Genomic DNA, 14,902 nt, shown 5'->3' on the forward strand with positions numbered 1-14,902 from the left:
AATTGCCTGTTAATTCATGCCTTTAAGGTTCTGATAAAGGCCTCATTTCCAAAATATATAGAGAATTGACTCAAATTTATAAGAAATCAAGCCATTCTCCAATGTCAAAGGATATGAACAATTTTCAGATGATGAAATTGAAACTATTACCACTCATATGAAAGAGTGTTCCAAATCACTATTGATCAGAGAAATGCAAATTAAGACAACTCTGAGATACCACTACACACCTGTCAGATTGGCTAAGATGACAGGAAAAAATAATGATGAATGTTGGAGGGGATGCGGGAAAACTGGGACACTGATGCATTGTTGGTGGAGTTGTGAACAAATCCAACCATTCTGGAGAGCAATCTGGAATTATGCCCAAAAAGTTATCAAACTGTGCATACCCTTTGATCCAGCAGTGTTACTTCTGGGCTTACATCCCAAAGAAATACTAAAGGGAAAGGGACCTGTATGTGCCAAAATATTTGTGGCAGCCCTGTTTGTAGTGGCTAGAAACTGGAAATTGAATGGATGCCTATCAATTGGAGAATGGCTGGGTAAATTGTGGTATATGAATGTTATGAAATATTATTGTTCTGTAAGAAATGACCAGCAGGATGAATACAGAGAGGACTGGCGAGACTTACGTGAACTGATGCTAAGTGAAATGAGCAGAACCAAGAGATCATTTTACACTTATCATTATACACAACAACAATACTATATGAGGATGTTCTGATGGAAGTGGATTTCTTTGACAGAGAGACCTAACTCCGTTTCAATTGATCAAGGATGGACAGAAGCAGCTACACCCAAAGAAAGAACACTGGGAAATGAATGTAAACTATTTGCATTTTTGTTTTTCTTCCCGGGTTATTTTTATCTTCTAAATCCAATTCTCCCTGTGCAACAAGAGAACTGTTCGGTTCTGCAAACATATATTGTATCTAGGATATACTGCAACATATTTAACATATATAGGACTGCTTGCCATTTAGGGGAGGGGAAAAATCGGAACAGAAGAGAGTACAAGGGATAATGTTGCAAAAAAATTACCCTGGCATGGGTTCTGTCAATAAAAAGTTATTATAAAATAAAATTTAAAAAAATTCATGCCTTTGACTCTACAGATTTGTCTTCTTAAGCTAAAAACCATTTCCTAAATCAATTTCAGTATCTTTCCTAGACATTAATTTTAAAGATCTAGTCCTTATAGTCACATATCAAACTTCAAGCTTTCTACTCCAAAAAAAATATATATAACAATAAATAAAAATAAAAAGGCTGATTTTTAAAAGAATATTTACAATTAAGAGCTGGGAACTTCATTTCATTTCAAATCTTACATTGTATCAATTCTTTTCAGACTTATGGCTGTTAACAATAATTGAACTTACAAAGAACATTAGCTTAGTAAATTGTGCTTGTTTGATAATTTATTACTTCCCTGTTAACTGATACATTCTTTAACATGACTCTTTTAAATAATGTTCTAGTAATTTATTTACAATCTTTACATGTGATTCTGTAAAACATACAAATAATTACAGACTCCTTCAGACTGACAAGATACTTATTTTTTCAACATTTAAATAGATGCACATTTTATTTAAAAGTAACTCTATACTACTTTCTCATAAAAATAGAAAAATAGTTTAATATCCATAGTTTACATTATATTGAAACAAAAATCAGGATATTTGAAATTTCCCCCACAAATGTTGGAAACCACCCCCCCTCGAAAAAAAAAAAAGGGAATACCATCAATAATCAACTTAAAACATTACATCACAGGATAAATGACTGTCAAGTGATTAAACTCATCACAACAAACTGTTATCTAGTAAGAAGTATAATTCTATAATATTTTATTTTTAACCTGCATCTTTCATGCTGGATTTCAATGTGCACATTCTGTTTATGTAAACATATTGGATGTATCCAAAATACACTCTTATTATAATTATAATGTCAGTACCTTGGGAATTGTGCAACAACACATTATTGCAAAAATAGGAAAGGGAAAGAATCTTCCTTTTGTGTACTTTGAAATTAAAAGGCAACTTTTTTGTTTCAATTTTGTTAAAAAAAAAAAAAATCCTATTTCATCCATTCATCACCCCTTTCCCTCCTATCTGTCATTGCTCTGGAATGGTAACTCTGTTAGCATCTTATTTCAAGTTTAGTGTACATACATACAAACACTCTCTCTCACCCAATGAATATATTCAGATTATATAATATATGTGTGTGTGTATTCATTTAAGTGCCTAAATAAAATATTTAATTCAACCTTTCATGCAGCCAGTTGTTTCTATTATCATGTATTTTTTATCAAAAGGCACCAAGATTTAAACTAAATAATTTCAGTTTTCTTTTTCTTCTCCCTTTACTTTATTCAAGATGATTGTTTTCCTATCAGAATTCTATCTCCAAAATAGTATGGCTCTGAGCATTTAGGGAACCAGAATAAAACAGAAATCCTAGCAAGTTGAAAATTGTTGCCCACAAAAATAAAAATACCTACTAGATTAGTACAGATCTTAATACATTTCATTTCTGACATTAGGTTTAAAAAAAAAATCACAGAAATAACAAACCCTCCAAGAATAAACTTAGAACTATAACATTGTAACAATGGGATGATACCTTCATAGTAGTAACACTGTATTCAATCTAATTAATACAGTCATATTTAGCCAAAACCATTAGAAATTCATTGTTCCCAATTATTTTACAGGATTATTCTGAGAACAAGTGAAACCAGTGTTAGCATATACAATATCAACATATAAACAAGTTATGGCATTTATTCACAAAGAGAAAAAATTTGCACGTTTCATTACATAAAAACCAGATTTACTAGATTTCAGCTTTGATCAAATTTTAAAGATATGTTTTTAAGATTAAAAAAACAAAACAAAACAAAAACAAAATTCTTCTTAAAATAAAAATACTTTTTACATACATACTTTGTTATTAATAACTTTTATGCCCTTAAAATGTGAAACATTTAGAAAGCTTTTGAATTATAGAAATTTTGACAAGTTACTCTATTTGGCCACAACATATTCCAACTCCTCTTTTGAGAAATACATTAGCATTTTTTAATTCATCAGTCCTAAATGATCAGAAATACTTAAAGCAATTCTATTTCTTTTTCTTCTTCTTTGGTGGTTCATCATCAGAGCTGCTATCTGTGCTAGAGCTGGTGCTAGAGGAAGAGCTGGAATCTGACTCAGAATCAGAAGAAGAGGAAGAACTAGTTGAGGAGTGTGATGATGATGAAGTAGAAGAGCTTTCCTCAGTATCGCTATCATCAGAGGAAGAAGAGGAAGAGGAATCTTCACTCTCTGATGAAGAATCACTGGCTGAACTCTCACTGCTACTGCTGCTGGAACTGGTAACACTTTTAGACCTAATAGAAAAGGAAAGATCAGACTGGGGAGAAGCTACTATTATTTAAACATATAAAAGAGTAGTTTCTTATATGTTCAAGAAAAATAAGCCCTCTTAAGCATATTAGAGAATACTAAGATATTATCCCTGGATGCCATGCTTTGGGATTACTTTATATAAGATCATTTTGAATCTCTTTAATTAAGTTTCCTCTTGATACTAGCTAAGCTTTCATGAATGGGAATCAAAACAATGAATTATAGTAATATAATGAATATAGTAACATTCAAATGTACCAAATAAGGTTTGAGATATATATGTATATATATAAATTTTAAAAACCAAAATTAATATTTAATATTCTTAGATTTAACTATATCAGAACACAAGGGTGCTAGTCACGAACAATTAAAAGCTTTCTATTCTAAGCTAAAAATTTCTATCTTTCCTAATAGAGAGGAATAGAAAACAGAGAAAGAAAAAGAAAAGGAAGAAATGAAAAGGGGAAAAAAAGTGATAAGGAAAAAAGCAGGTCTAAAAATATTCTAATGCTTAATATTTAAATATTTCTAGTCATTTGCTCTTTCTTCCTACAGTCACTATAATACATCTTGTACAATGTTCCTAAATCTTCTTCTAGTCATTCTAATACATTCTATACAATGTTCCTAAATCCACACATACCTTTTCTTCTTGGTCTTTTTTTCTGTATTAGTTTCTCCAATGCTAATAATAATAAACATGGAGCGTTGGGAGAAGGGAGAGGGAAATTTCCATTAATAAATGTTTACAATAACATATACAAATACTCCCCTATTATTCCAAGAACTTAGATTTACATTAGAGAAAAACAGTTGTACACTCAGAAAACAAGATATTTTGTTAAAATTGAACAGAAATTTTCTATTATAGATTGTGGAAAGAAGTAATATGAGGAAAAAAAAATTACGAACAGAAAAAAAAAAATGGATCAGTCTTGGTCACTAAGAGTGAGGGATAATACATACATTTATCATTTTATCAGAAGTTGTAACCACTATCTATTGAGCCCCCAAATAAAAAGATATCCCTTATGTTCTTGAGGTAGCATTTCTTTTATGGCATTTTTCATTTTGTGCTATGGAAAAAATGCAACAAAGAAAAACTACTAGTGAGTCTGATTAACTACTACTCTATTCTTTAAAATCTGAACTTAGAGGTCAATAACATTTTGCAATGGTAAAAAGTTCACAAGTATCTCACTCATGACCTTCATTAAATAGAAAAAAGGACTCTATTTCACATCTTAGTTTCTCTATACATTCCTTATTTTATAGGAATATTCAATCTAGAGAAAGCATAACAAACATTACCTATGTTTATTATATATTCTTTTTAGCATCATATAACACTGATAGGGTAAACTTACCTTTGTTGTAGTAAGAATCTATTTTCTTTTTCTTTTAAAGCTTTCTTAAGTTCTGCTGTTCTTGAAGGTCTATGCAAATATTTTCTTTTTCCTGTACATTCATATGTCCAATGTCCAAATTCTAAACATTTCTGACATCTTACATGCTGTTTATTTGCTTCCCTACAAAAGCAATACATATTAGATAACAATAAGATGGGATTTACCCTTAAACTTAAGCAATAAGAAAATTTTATGGGACACATTTCTAGAATTCTAATTAACTCTTAAGTTTCATCTTGATACAATCATTTGTATTACCACAACAAGGCCAGTAATGATTTTCAAATACAATTTTTTTGGAGAGAAGGGAAGCAATCCGATAAAATACTTGATCTTCATTTCTACTAAAATATTCTAGGAGAAAAAGGCCATTAAATTACCTATAATATTTAAATTACCTTCATAAAACATAGATAGTACAGGGTAAGATTTTAATTTATTAATTTCTCCCAGGCTGGTCAGACTTCCAAAAGCTTATGTGTGAATCCCAAGTTAAAGACTGTCTCAGGTGATGAGCAATGAGCAAAACAGTTAAATGTGACATATTCATAAATACTAAAGGAAAACCTACCTTTTATCTGGTTCATATTCATATTGACATTCTCACTACAAACGAAACCAGAAGACAAAAAATAAGTTGCAGCTAAATGGAAGGGTGGCTCACAGGTTTTCCTTGGAGACAAATAAAGGAGTGTGTTGAGATGGTTTCATCAGGTGCCCAAAAGCACCAAGAAACATCAATTCTGGTCAACTCACCGTATAGTGCTTATGGTTAAATATAAGCAAAAAGACGACCATGAAGATAATTGTAGCTTATGTACCAACATCTGTTACAGAGGATGAAGTAGTTAAATTCTCTGAGGAACTTGACATGATCATCTAAACCAAATCCACATGTAATCTGATACTCAGTGACTTCAATATTTACATGGCCATGGAGGGATGGAAAAATGTCAGAAAACATGGTTTGGGATTAAAAATCAAAGAGATCAAAGTTCTGTAGAATATTCAGAAGCCTTGTGCCAGTATATCATGAATTTCTTCAAGAAGATGACCAAAAGGAATAGGAAATAAGAAACAATGGACTCTATCATATTTTAGAAAGGCTATCATTTCTTGTGTTGTCACAAAAGAATCATTTCAAAATAAACAACTTGTAGATCATCAGATTGGTTAGAGTATATGTAAAAAACAACAAACTATTAAATTAGAACAAAGAATCAAAATGAGAAGAAAATCCAATTACAGTGTCTCTAACCTGACATACATAAGTTATTGATTCCAAAAGAACAAAAATGAACAAAACACAGCTTTCTGGTTTTCATAATTCTCATGGAAGTTTAGCCAATGTAAGAGAATGTAAGAAACACGAACTAAAAAATTCTTTTTTGTTTTGGAGTAGCTATATTATATTATACACTAAAGTGCAAACTCATTTGCAAAACATTATAAAAGATGAGCAGTTTCTGCCACTGCTTTGTAAGACAAAAGTAGAAAGCAAACCCAGCTTGACAAATATTCACATATGAAAAAGTAAAGAAGTTAGGAAGAATGGCTACAATTGACCAAATACACAAGGGAAACATCTGTACCAGAAGCAGCATAATTTTAAAGATACTCAAGAGACTGATTTTTAAAATATTTGAAAATTGAATATTCCTTAAGAATGGAAAAGATCATAGATGGCATCACCCCCAAAAAAATCATATAAATAAATAAATAAAAAGGGAGAGATGTGACTAAGGAGACCTTATAAGATCATAGATCTATAGCTATAAGGGAATTCAGAGATCATCTAGTCCAGGGGTCCTCAAACTTTTTAAATAGGGGGCCAGTTCACTGTCCCTCATACTGTTGGAGGGCCAGACTATAGTAAAAACAAAAACTTTGTTTTGTGGGCCTTTAAATAAAGAAACTTCATAGCCCTGAGTGAGGGAAATAATTATCTTCAGCTGCCACATCTGGCCCGCTGGCCATAGTTTGAGGACCCCTGATTTAGTCCTTCATTTTACATATGAAGAAACTAAGGTTTAGAGATGACTTGTCCAAGAATATGCAAGTAAGAGATGGCATAGCCAGGATGAATACAGGTTTTCTTATTTACGAATCCAGCACCCTTTTTACTACATCATTAACTACTGACTTACATGTCTTCTTATTTCTATAAGATATTAATGAGTATGGCTAGTGTACAGATCTAAATTGCACCTGGTGAATATAAAACAGGATGCGTGATTTCACAGCTGTTTCTCTATAGCATATCACATTTTCAAAGGCACACATCTAATCACTACCATCATTTATTAAACACTTACATTATAGGCACTGTGTCAGGAGATAGGGATACAAAGACCAAAAATAAAGTAAAAAGAAGACTACCCAGCTTCAAAGAGTCTATCTGAAATATACAACATGCATACAAATACATATAATACACAGTAAAATTTGGGGAGAGAAAACATCCAATGAAAAAAGGTTAAAGAAAGCTTTAGTTAAGTCAGTCAACAAGTATTTATTAAGTAGCTATTATGTGCCAGGAACTGTGCTAAGAAGCAGGTATATTAAAAAAGGCAAAAACCAGAATCCACAGTCTAATGGAGACAATATATATACAACTATACACAAAAATCTATCTGTAATTATACACATATACATACACAAATACACATGTATGTGTATGTATCTATGTATATATATGCTTCCAAAGAGAAGGCAGAACCTGACATGAGATTTAAGGGGAGATGGGATTTTAACACTAGTATTCTCCCAATGTTACTCTATAGTTGTAAATCAAAGAATACAATGACATCAAGAATCAAAATTACAGATAACCCAAAGTGCAAGGGAAAGACAGTTGGCATTTTTGCATTCCCAGAATGTACCATACTTTCTTGTATGTAGTAGATGCATCATTAATATATGACGAATCAAATCATGGATAAAACAAGATCATACTATATTACCAATAATGATTTGTATGTAAGAAATGACATAAAAGACATTAAGAATAGCAAAATTAGAAAAAGAGATGGTCTTATAACACATGGAAGACAGATGGGACAGTGTACAAGTTGCACTGATATCCATGAACTCTTTTTACTAGCTTTAGCAATCTTCTCAAAAAATGCAAAGTGATATTTTCTCTCTCTCTCATTGCTGTTTCTTTAAATCAACTAAATATTTCTCTTTCCAACTAACATAAATTCATTATTTAATGACATGGGGTCAAAAGAAATCTACAAGTGGATAGAGTACCAAATCAGGAAGATCTGAGTTCAAATGCAGCCTCAGACTTAACACTTATACAACCAGGATTCTTAAAAATAGAATGGGATTGCAAGTATTCAAAAACTAGTCAGAAAATTAAATACACCAAAACAAAACAAAAATCCCTCTCACAACCCTATTTAAAACATTTCTCCTCCATGTCAAACCTCCCAAATAATATAGTGTTGATAGGATTGTGAATTACTGTAATCATTCTGGAAAGCAATTTGGAATTATGCTATGAACGAGACTAAAATGTCCATACCCATTGACTCAGAGATTCTACCACCAATAATTTATCCCTAGGAGGTGAAAGAAAGGTAGATTCCATATACATCAACATATTTATAACAGTGCCTTTGGAAATAACAAAGAACTAGAAACAAAACAGATTCCCATCAACTGGAGACTGGCTAAATAAATTCTGATACATGAATGTAATGGCACATACTTTGCTATCAGAAACAAATATGAAAATTGCAGAAAGGCATACTAATTGATAAGCAAAATAAAGAAAACAATATACAGACTGATGAGATCAGTATAAACTAAAAGAACCAAGCAAATTAACAAAGAAACAACCCTGAAATTGAATGTTCAAAAATTATAATTAAGTTTGGCTTTGAAGAAAAGAGAAGAAAATTCACCATCCTCCTTTTCAGAAGGGAGTAAGAGTATAGAACATTGCATAAATTATTAAGTATTTGGTTAGTTACATTGAACTTGGTTGCTTTTTTTTCATTCTTTCTTTTAAAAAATTCTTTCTTACAAGGGAATCTCTGTGGGAATGGGAGGGGAAAGGACAAGAATATATTTAGAAAATAAAAATAATGCAGAAACAGAAGTTATCACAAACATTTTTTTTTAAAGGGAGCGGGGAAAAAGTTCCTTTTCTGTGTTTCTTGCGTGAACTAAAGGATCTAAATATGATGTACTTTTGCTTTGTCTACTTTTGAACAATCACAATATTGACTGAATGGATCCAGCTTTAAAAAAAAAAAAAAAAGTTGGTGAATGTCTTTTGAAGAAAACTGTAAAATATCCAAACTGTGCAGAGCTTACAGAAGTCTCAATTTCCTGAACTCCGCCCACCCCACCTCCCAAAAAATCCCACTTTATCCTTTTAATTCTAATAATCTTTTAGATAATAATACATAGTTTCAAGCTATGGAATTCTACTAGTCTGAAGAATCAAAAATGCAGTTGACTCGAAGGGAAATAGATTTAAGATGGATTTTCACTGATTCTGCCATATTCTTAAGCTACCTTCTGGATCTCTTGGTCCCTTTCAGTGCCATACTCCTAGAAAAAGTCATCTATACTTAATATTTTCACTTATCCCCACCTAGTTTCTCAACTACTCACAAACTGGCTTCTATCCATACACAATACTTGATAAAATTTGCTCTCTTCAAGGTTAACAATGAACTCACTTTTATGAACATCAGTTTTACTGATTTTTTTTCATTTCCTAATAATCCTCATCCTGTGACAAACTATAGTTAAACAAAACAAATCCCCTTTGGTCAAGCCTAGAACAGTATGTTTCATTCTACACTCACAATCTGTTTAAACAACATCCTTCTACAGAAGAGAAGAGAAATAAGTTTCAAAATCAGGCACCTAGAAACAAAAATTGCTAAATCTAATGTCCTCTTGTCCTATTTTTAACATTGTTGAGGAGTGTAATATTTTTCTTGGTTCAGTTTTCTGGGGTCTCTGGGAGCAGCCTACATTTCAGTTCAGTAATCATCACAAGTGCAGCCAGGTATTAAAGTCCAAATCCTTTATTATTTCTTTGCCTAGGGCATGGGTCAGCTTTCTTGAGGTCCTTCAGAATGTGTCTTGGTTTCTATCAGGGAGGCAGGAGGACGACAACCACCACCATGGTCTCTGTCTTCCCTAGTTCTGCTTCTGGCTGAGTTTTTCCAGCTTATATGCTCTCTTATCATAGGTGTGAATCTTGTAGAACATGTACTGAACTACCATTGTCTTTATCAATTCCACTGACTTAACACTTTGTAAGAATCCTTATTTCAGAGTTCTGGCCCATAACAGACCAGCTAGTCCTTCAATGTAACATCTTCTTCCCAGGATATCTCACTCCCATTGGACCCCTCCTTTTTAGTTTCCTTTGCTATTAAGTATCTCTGGTCTCAAGGACTCTACACTGGACCTTCTCTGTTCTCTATATTCTCTTTTAGTAAATTCATTACTTCCCAAGAGATCAATTATCATTTCTATATAACTAACTTCCCAGTTTCTATTTAGGACTCTACTGTCTTCCAATTTTATGACCATAGCCTCATTTTCATCTTCACTAATAGTCACCTAACTAGTTCAAACCTTCTAACATGTATTACAGCATACTAACTGATATCCCGTTTTCCAATCTTTATTTTTCTGCTTAAAAACATCCAGAAACTCATTACCTTAAAAAAAAAAAATCTCAGCCTAGCACTTAAGCCTTTCTACCTTTCTCCAAATTACTTTTTCATACTTTCAATGTTACTCCCCTTCACAATCTACGTTTTAGCCAAATTAGATTTCCCTGTACTCGATGTTTCATTTTCTGACCAGATTCATTTATAAAAACCACATCTCACACTTTTGAATTTCACTCCCTCATCTCTACTTCTCTGAATCTTTGCCTTCAAGATTCACTTCAGATAGCAACTTGTCAGTAAAATAGAGTCCTCAGTTGTTTATGGCTTTTTTTTCCTCATCGATTATTCCTTCCAGTAGAAGGTAAGCTCCATAAGGACAAGGACTATTTTTTTAAAAAATCTCCAATACTAAGTATAGTGCCTTGCATGAATTAATTATTAACATTAATATTTAACTGTAAAAGATTTTTTGGCATATATAGAAGAATAGCACATGTTTAATATATATTGGATTACTTGGGGAGGGGATGGGGAAGAGAGAGAAAAAAATTTTGCAACACAAGTTTGCAAGGGTGAATGCTGAAAATTATCTATACATTATATGTTTTGAAAATAAAAAGTTTTAATAAAGAAATTTTAAAAAGATTTTCTGAAATAGTAGAATATTGTCAATGATGGCTTGCACGCAAAAATGTCATGAAAGATTATCAAGTAAATGTAGGATTTAAAAGGACTAAGGCTGTAATGTTGGGAGAGTAAGAAATAACAGATGGATACTCCAAACTCCAATAAAGATATTCATGAACTATTGAAAGATCTATAGGAAATCTTCCCATTATATTAGGCTGACCCTCAATGCTGACCTGTGGAAGACATGGACAACAATTTTTAAGAGAAGTCATTAAAAAGAAAAGAAGATGGACAAGTCATGTCAAGAGAGCAAGGAATGGATGACTGATGTACTCCACTGGTATCCATGAATCAACAAGAGATTTAAGGGAAAGCCTCAAAACATTTGGTGGCCCTCCTGAAGATTTACAGGACATGGATAGGAGTTTCACATAAGGAGAGGGTATTAACAGGTTGTAATCTGCATTCCTGTAAGATTACATATAACCAGTAGATCACAAATTCATCAAAATATAAAAGTACCAGCAAAAATTATTCAGGAAAGGGCACATGACCTGCATTAGTTGAGAAGTTCCAACATGAATGAGATCTATAAGTCAAAATGAGTAAATTTTTATAATTTTGGAGTTTTCACAAAGTTTTTCTAAAATTTTATTCCTTCTTCCTCTGAAACAGCCTTTATCAATGGAACCCATTTAACTTAAAAAATTCAATCTCCCATCATTCTCATCAGGTTAATCCAATTACTTGTTCCCATACAAGCCAAGTTCACATCTGGTTTCATTTACTCAAATTAATGTTCTTGTACAGCTTACTTTCCCATCTCTCTCTACCAATCTAAATTCTATTTTTCCCCCAGAAATTGGTTAACGGCTCAGTGTTTCCATCAAAACAAAACAAAAACTATTTCCTAAATTGCTATAGTATATTCTGAACTATATAAACACTTGGTAATATATTACTAATTATTAATGTAAAATATACTACTTGCTTAATAATTTTTTGATATGGTAAGCAAGCACCTAAAGGATAAGGATTATATCCTTTATTTGTTTTTTGTTTTTCATTTTATAGTACCCCAAATTGAGCTTATCATATAGAAGCTTAATTACATTGCCTAACAGATTTATTTGGGTCTAGAAGCTAACTCTACAAAAGCTAGAAAAAATTTTCTACATAGTCTTACATTGGAAGGTTTGGTGGCGACCAAAAATAAGATCCAAGCTGATCCCTACTGTTGCTTGTCCTACATAATATTATTAAAAGTTTTAGGTTTCTTTTCAAGTAATTGTGTTAATGTAATGTGAGCCTGTAGAACTAGAAGAACATGAGCTGAAAGAACATTGCATAATATTCTAGTTTTAAAAAAGATAGTCTTGAAAATAATAAGGTTCATGGCAGCTAGATTAGTGCAATGGATGGATAGAGCACTAGATTTGAAATCAGGAAGACTTATCTTTCTGAGTTCAAATCCAGCCTCAGACAATTACTAGCTGTTCATTTGTAAAATGATCTAGAGAAGAAAATGGCAAACTATTCCAGTATCTTTGCCCAAAAAACCCTAAATGGAGTCTTGAAGAATCAGACGTGACTGAAAACAACCTAATAGCAAAAGAGGGTTACCATTCAGAATTTTTTAACTCTTAATAAAAACTTGCTAACTTGATCTTTGTAATTTGTAATGTGCCTTTTAAATATAAAAAGGAAACTTGTTTTTAATCCAATCCAATCCAAGTTTTGTAAGTACAGTGAGAATAAAGCAAGAATACATTTTAATCAATTCCAAACAAGTATTATTTGTAAAATTTTTGCCCACTATTAAACAGGTACAACTTTGTACTTGTGCATATGTCTTTGTATTTGTACAATGAAGAGCAAAAAACAAAAAAATCACCCCAAATAAATGAAAACTATTTATATTTGTGAAAATTTGATAAAAGGAAAATAGTTATGTTTACTTCTTTTAAGCAAAAATTTTGTGTCAGTTTTAATAGTAAAATCTACTAAAAGTCTAAAATTTACATTAATGATAATAGTCATATTGGCTTTAAAAAAATCGACACTTTTTTTTAGAATCTTACAGCTTCTTCAAGTTCTATTCCTTTAAAATGAGACTACCAGCATCTACAAATTACTTGGGTTTACCGACAGATACTCCTGTTCCAAGATCATATCCTGTTGTTATTATTTAGTTGATTTTCAGTCCTGTCCGACTCTATGTGACCCTTTATCCTTAACCTACAGTTAGAATTTTCAATAGCACATTTGTTTGTGAATACATGAAATGGGGAAAATGAAACTAATATGCACATTCCTCATGTGATTTTGCTACTTTAATAAAGCTCTAAACTAGAGTTTTTTCTATCACCCACTGAAAGATGAGAGAAATAAAACGGAAAGAAGGCAATAAGAAGTTTTAAATCTTCGGAGTGGAGCCAAAGATACCTGTTTTGGTAAAATAGAAAACCTGTCTTCCGTGCTCCATCTCCCCAAGCTGCCTGTCCGGGGCTCTCCCACGTAGGCCACTTTCCCTCTCGCTGGAGCCCACAATTCCAGGTAATCTCCCTCTCCACCCCCTTGGCTTATTCCATTCAAGGTTCCCCAAAGACATGACGCCCCCATTTCCCAGTTCAGTTAAGGGGTCCTCATAGAAAGTTAAGAAGGCTACGGAAAATAGAAAGGAGAAATCCCTACGCCACCGAGGGTCCTCACTTACGCCTGCCTCCGGGCGATAAGTCGGTGCATGGGAGTCGCCATCTTAGTGAGAACCGGGGACCACCGCGATGCATTCTGGGAAGTTTCTCCTCGATGGAAACAGAACACGACGGAGGCCATAGAGACGGGAATTGCTGTGGCTAGAGAGTCTTCTTGCAACGGTGGCTGCCATCTTCCTTCGCGGGCTGGGATAACTTGAAGTAGTTGTCGCGGATATTTTACGCAGGTGCCTTCAGGGAAGAGATAGACGGCCAACTCTGGCTTCCAGACTCAGGGTCGTGGGCAGTATTACCGCGCTTTTGAGGAAATTAAGAGTGGAAATACTCTAGATGGGCCAGAGAAGCAGAAACCCAAGTCTCTCAGCTTCGTACCACAAGGAAAGGAGAAGGGGGCGGGGCACTAGGGGCAAAGGGCGTATCCCGTTTTGCTTCCCTCCCTTCCAGGGGCGTGTGTTGTATCCCCTCCAGCCCCTGGAGGTGTGTCCTATCTGCCCCTCTCCCTTCATATTTACTGTCTGTACTGCCTCCGCCCGCCGAGTTCTGGGCGTGGAGAGTTCCACAGAAATCCGGGAACTACGTAGCTGTTGAGAAATGGGGAGAGCTCAATCTTCCACGCCCTTCTCTTCTCTCGGATCCCTCTCTTCTTTGCCCTCTGACATTGGGGGCAGTTGCCTATCTAGTTTTGACCTCTTCCTTTTCTTTACCCTCTTTCTATCCTCCCCCACATGAGGTGTATCTTGCAATCTCTCCTCCCTTATTGGGGTGTATTCACCTCCACCCTTACAGCCCTCCTATTTATCTTATTATTAATATAAATTATTACACTAGCAACAGAATGAGCATGTCCCCACAATTCTCTTCCCCTACTCCCCTTCTCACGTTTTGAACCAAAAATAACAGTTTTTCCGAGGGTTTGGGGGTGAGAAGATAGACGAAGGCATTACAGAATTTAATTTTTTTCATATGTACCATCATGGCCTCTAACCCAACCATTCAATCAAACATGTTGGCCCAGGGACCCTACATTACTGGAGAGTAATTTCTCCCACCTAAATCCATTTGACTGA

General features: G+C 33.6%; 1 protein-coding gene across 1 annotated transcript; it reads right to left on the reverse strand.

The window, feature by feature from the left end:
- Positions 1-1,406: 1,406 nt before the first annotated feature.
- ZCCHC10 (zinc finger CCHC-type containing 10) lies at positions 1,407-14,244 on the reverse strand. Its single transcript, XM_051978254.1, has 4 exons — positions 13,838-14,244; positions 4,796-4,957; positions 4,072-4,113; positions 1,407-3,406 (listed from the first exon to the last, which is right to left on the reverse strand). Exons 1-4 carry the CDS (start codon positions 13,954-13,956, stop codon positions 3,139-3,141), a joined length of 591 nt encoding a protein of 196 aa, XP_051834214.1. The 5' UTR covers positions 13,957-14,244; the 3' UTR covers positions 1,407-3,138.
- Between the last annotated feature and the right edge of the window lie 658 nt (positions 14,245-14,902).

The sequence above is a fragment of the Antechinus flavipes genome, chromosome 2, assembly GCF_016432865.1.
Source record: "Antechinus flavipes isolate AdamAnt ecotype Samford, QLD, Australia chromosome 2, AdamAnt_v2, whole genome shotgun sequence".
Classification (NCBI taxonomy): Eukaryota; Metazoa; Chordata; class Mammalia; order Dasyuromorphia; family Dasyuridae; genus Antechinus; species Antechinus flavipes.

Excerpts from the sequence above, each read along its gene's own strand:
- ZCCHC10 (XM_051978254.1), bottom strand. The coding sequence starts at position 13,956 with ATGGCCTCCGTCGTGTTCTGTTTCCATCGAGGAGAAACTTCCCAGAAT. Across the intron at positions 4,958-13,837 it reads CTTATCGCCCGGAGGCAGGC|GGAAGCAAATAAACAGCATG; the intron begins GTAAGTGAGGAC and ends TTGCTTTTGTAG. Across the intron at positions 4,114-4,795 it reads AGATTCTTACTACAACAAAG|CATTGGAGAAACTAATACAG; the intron begins GTAAGTTTACCC and ends TATTATTATTAG.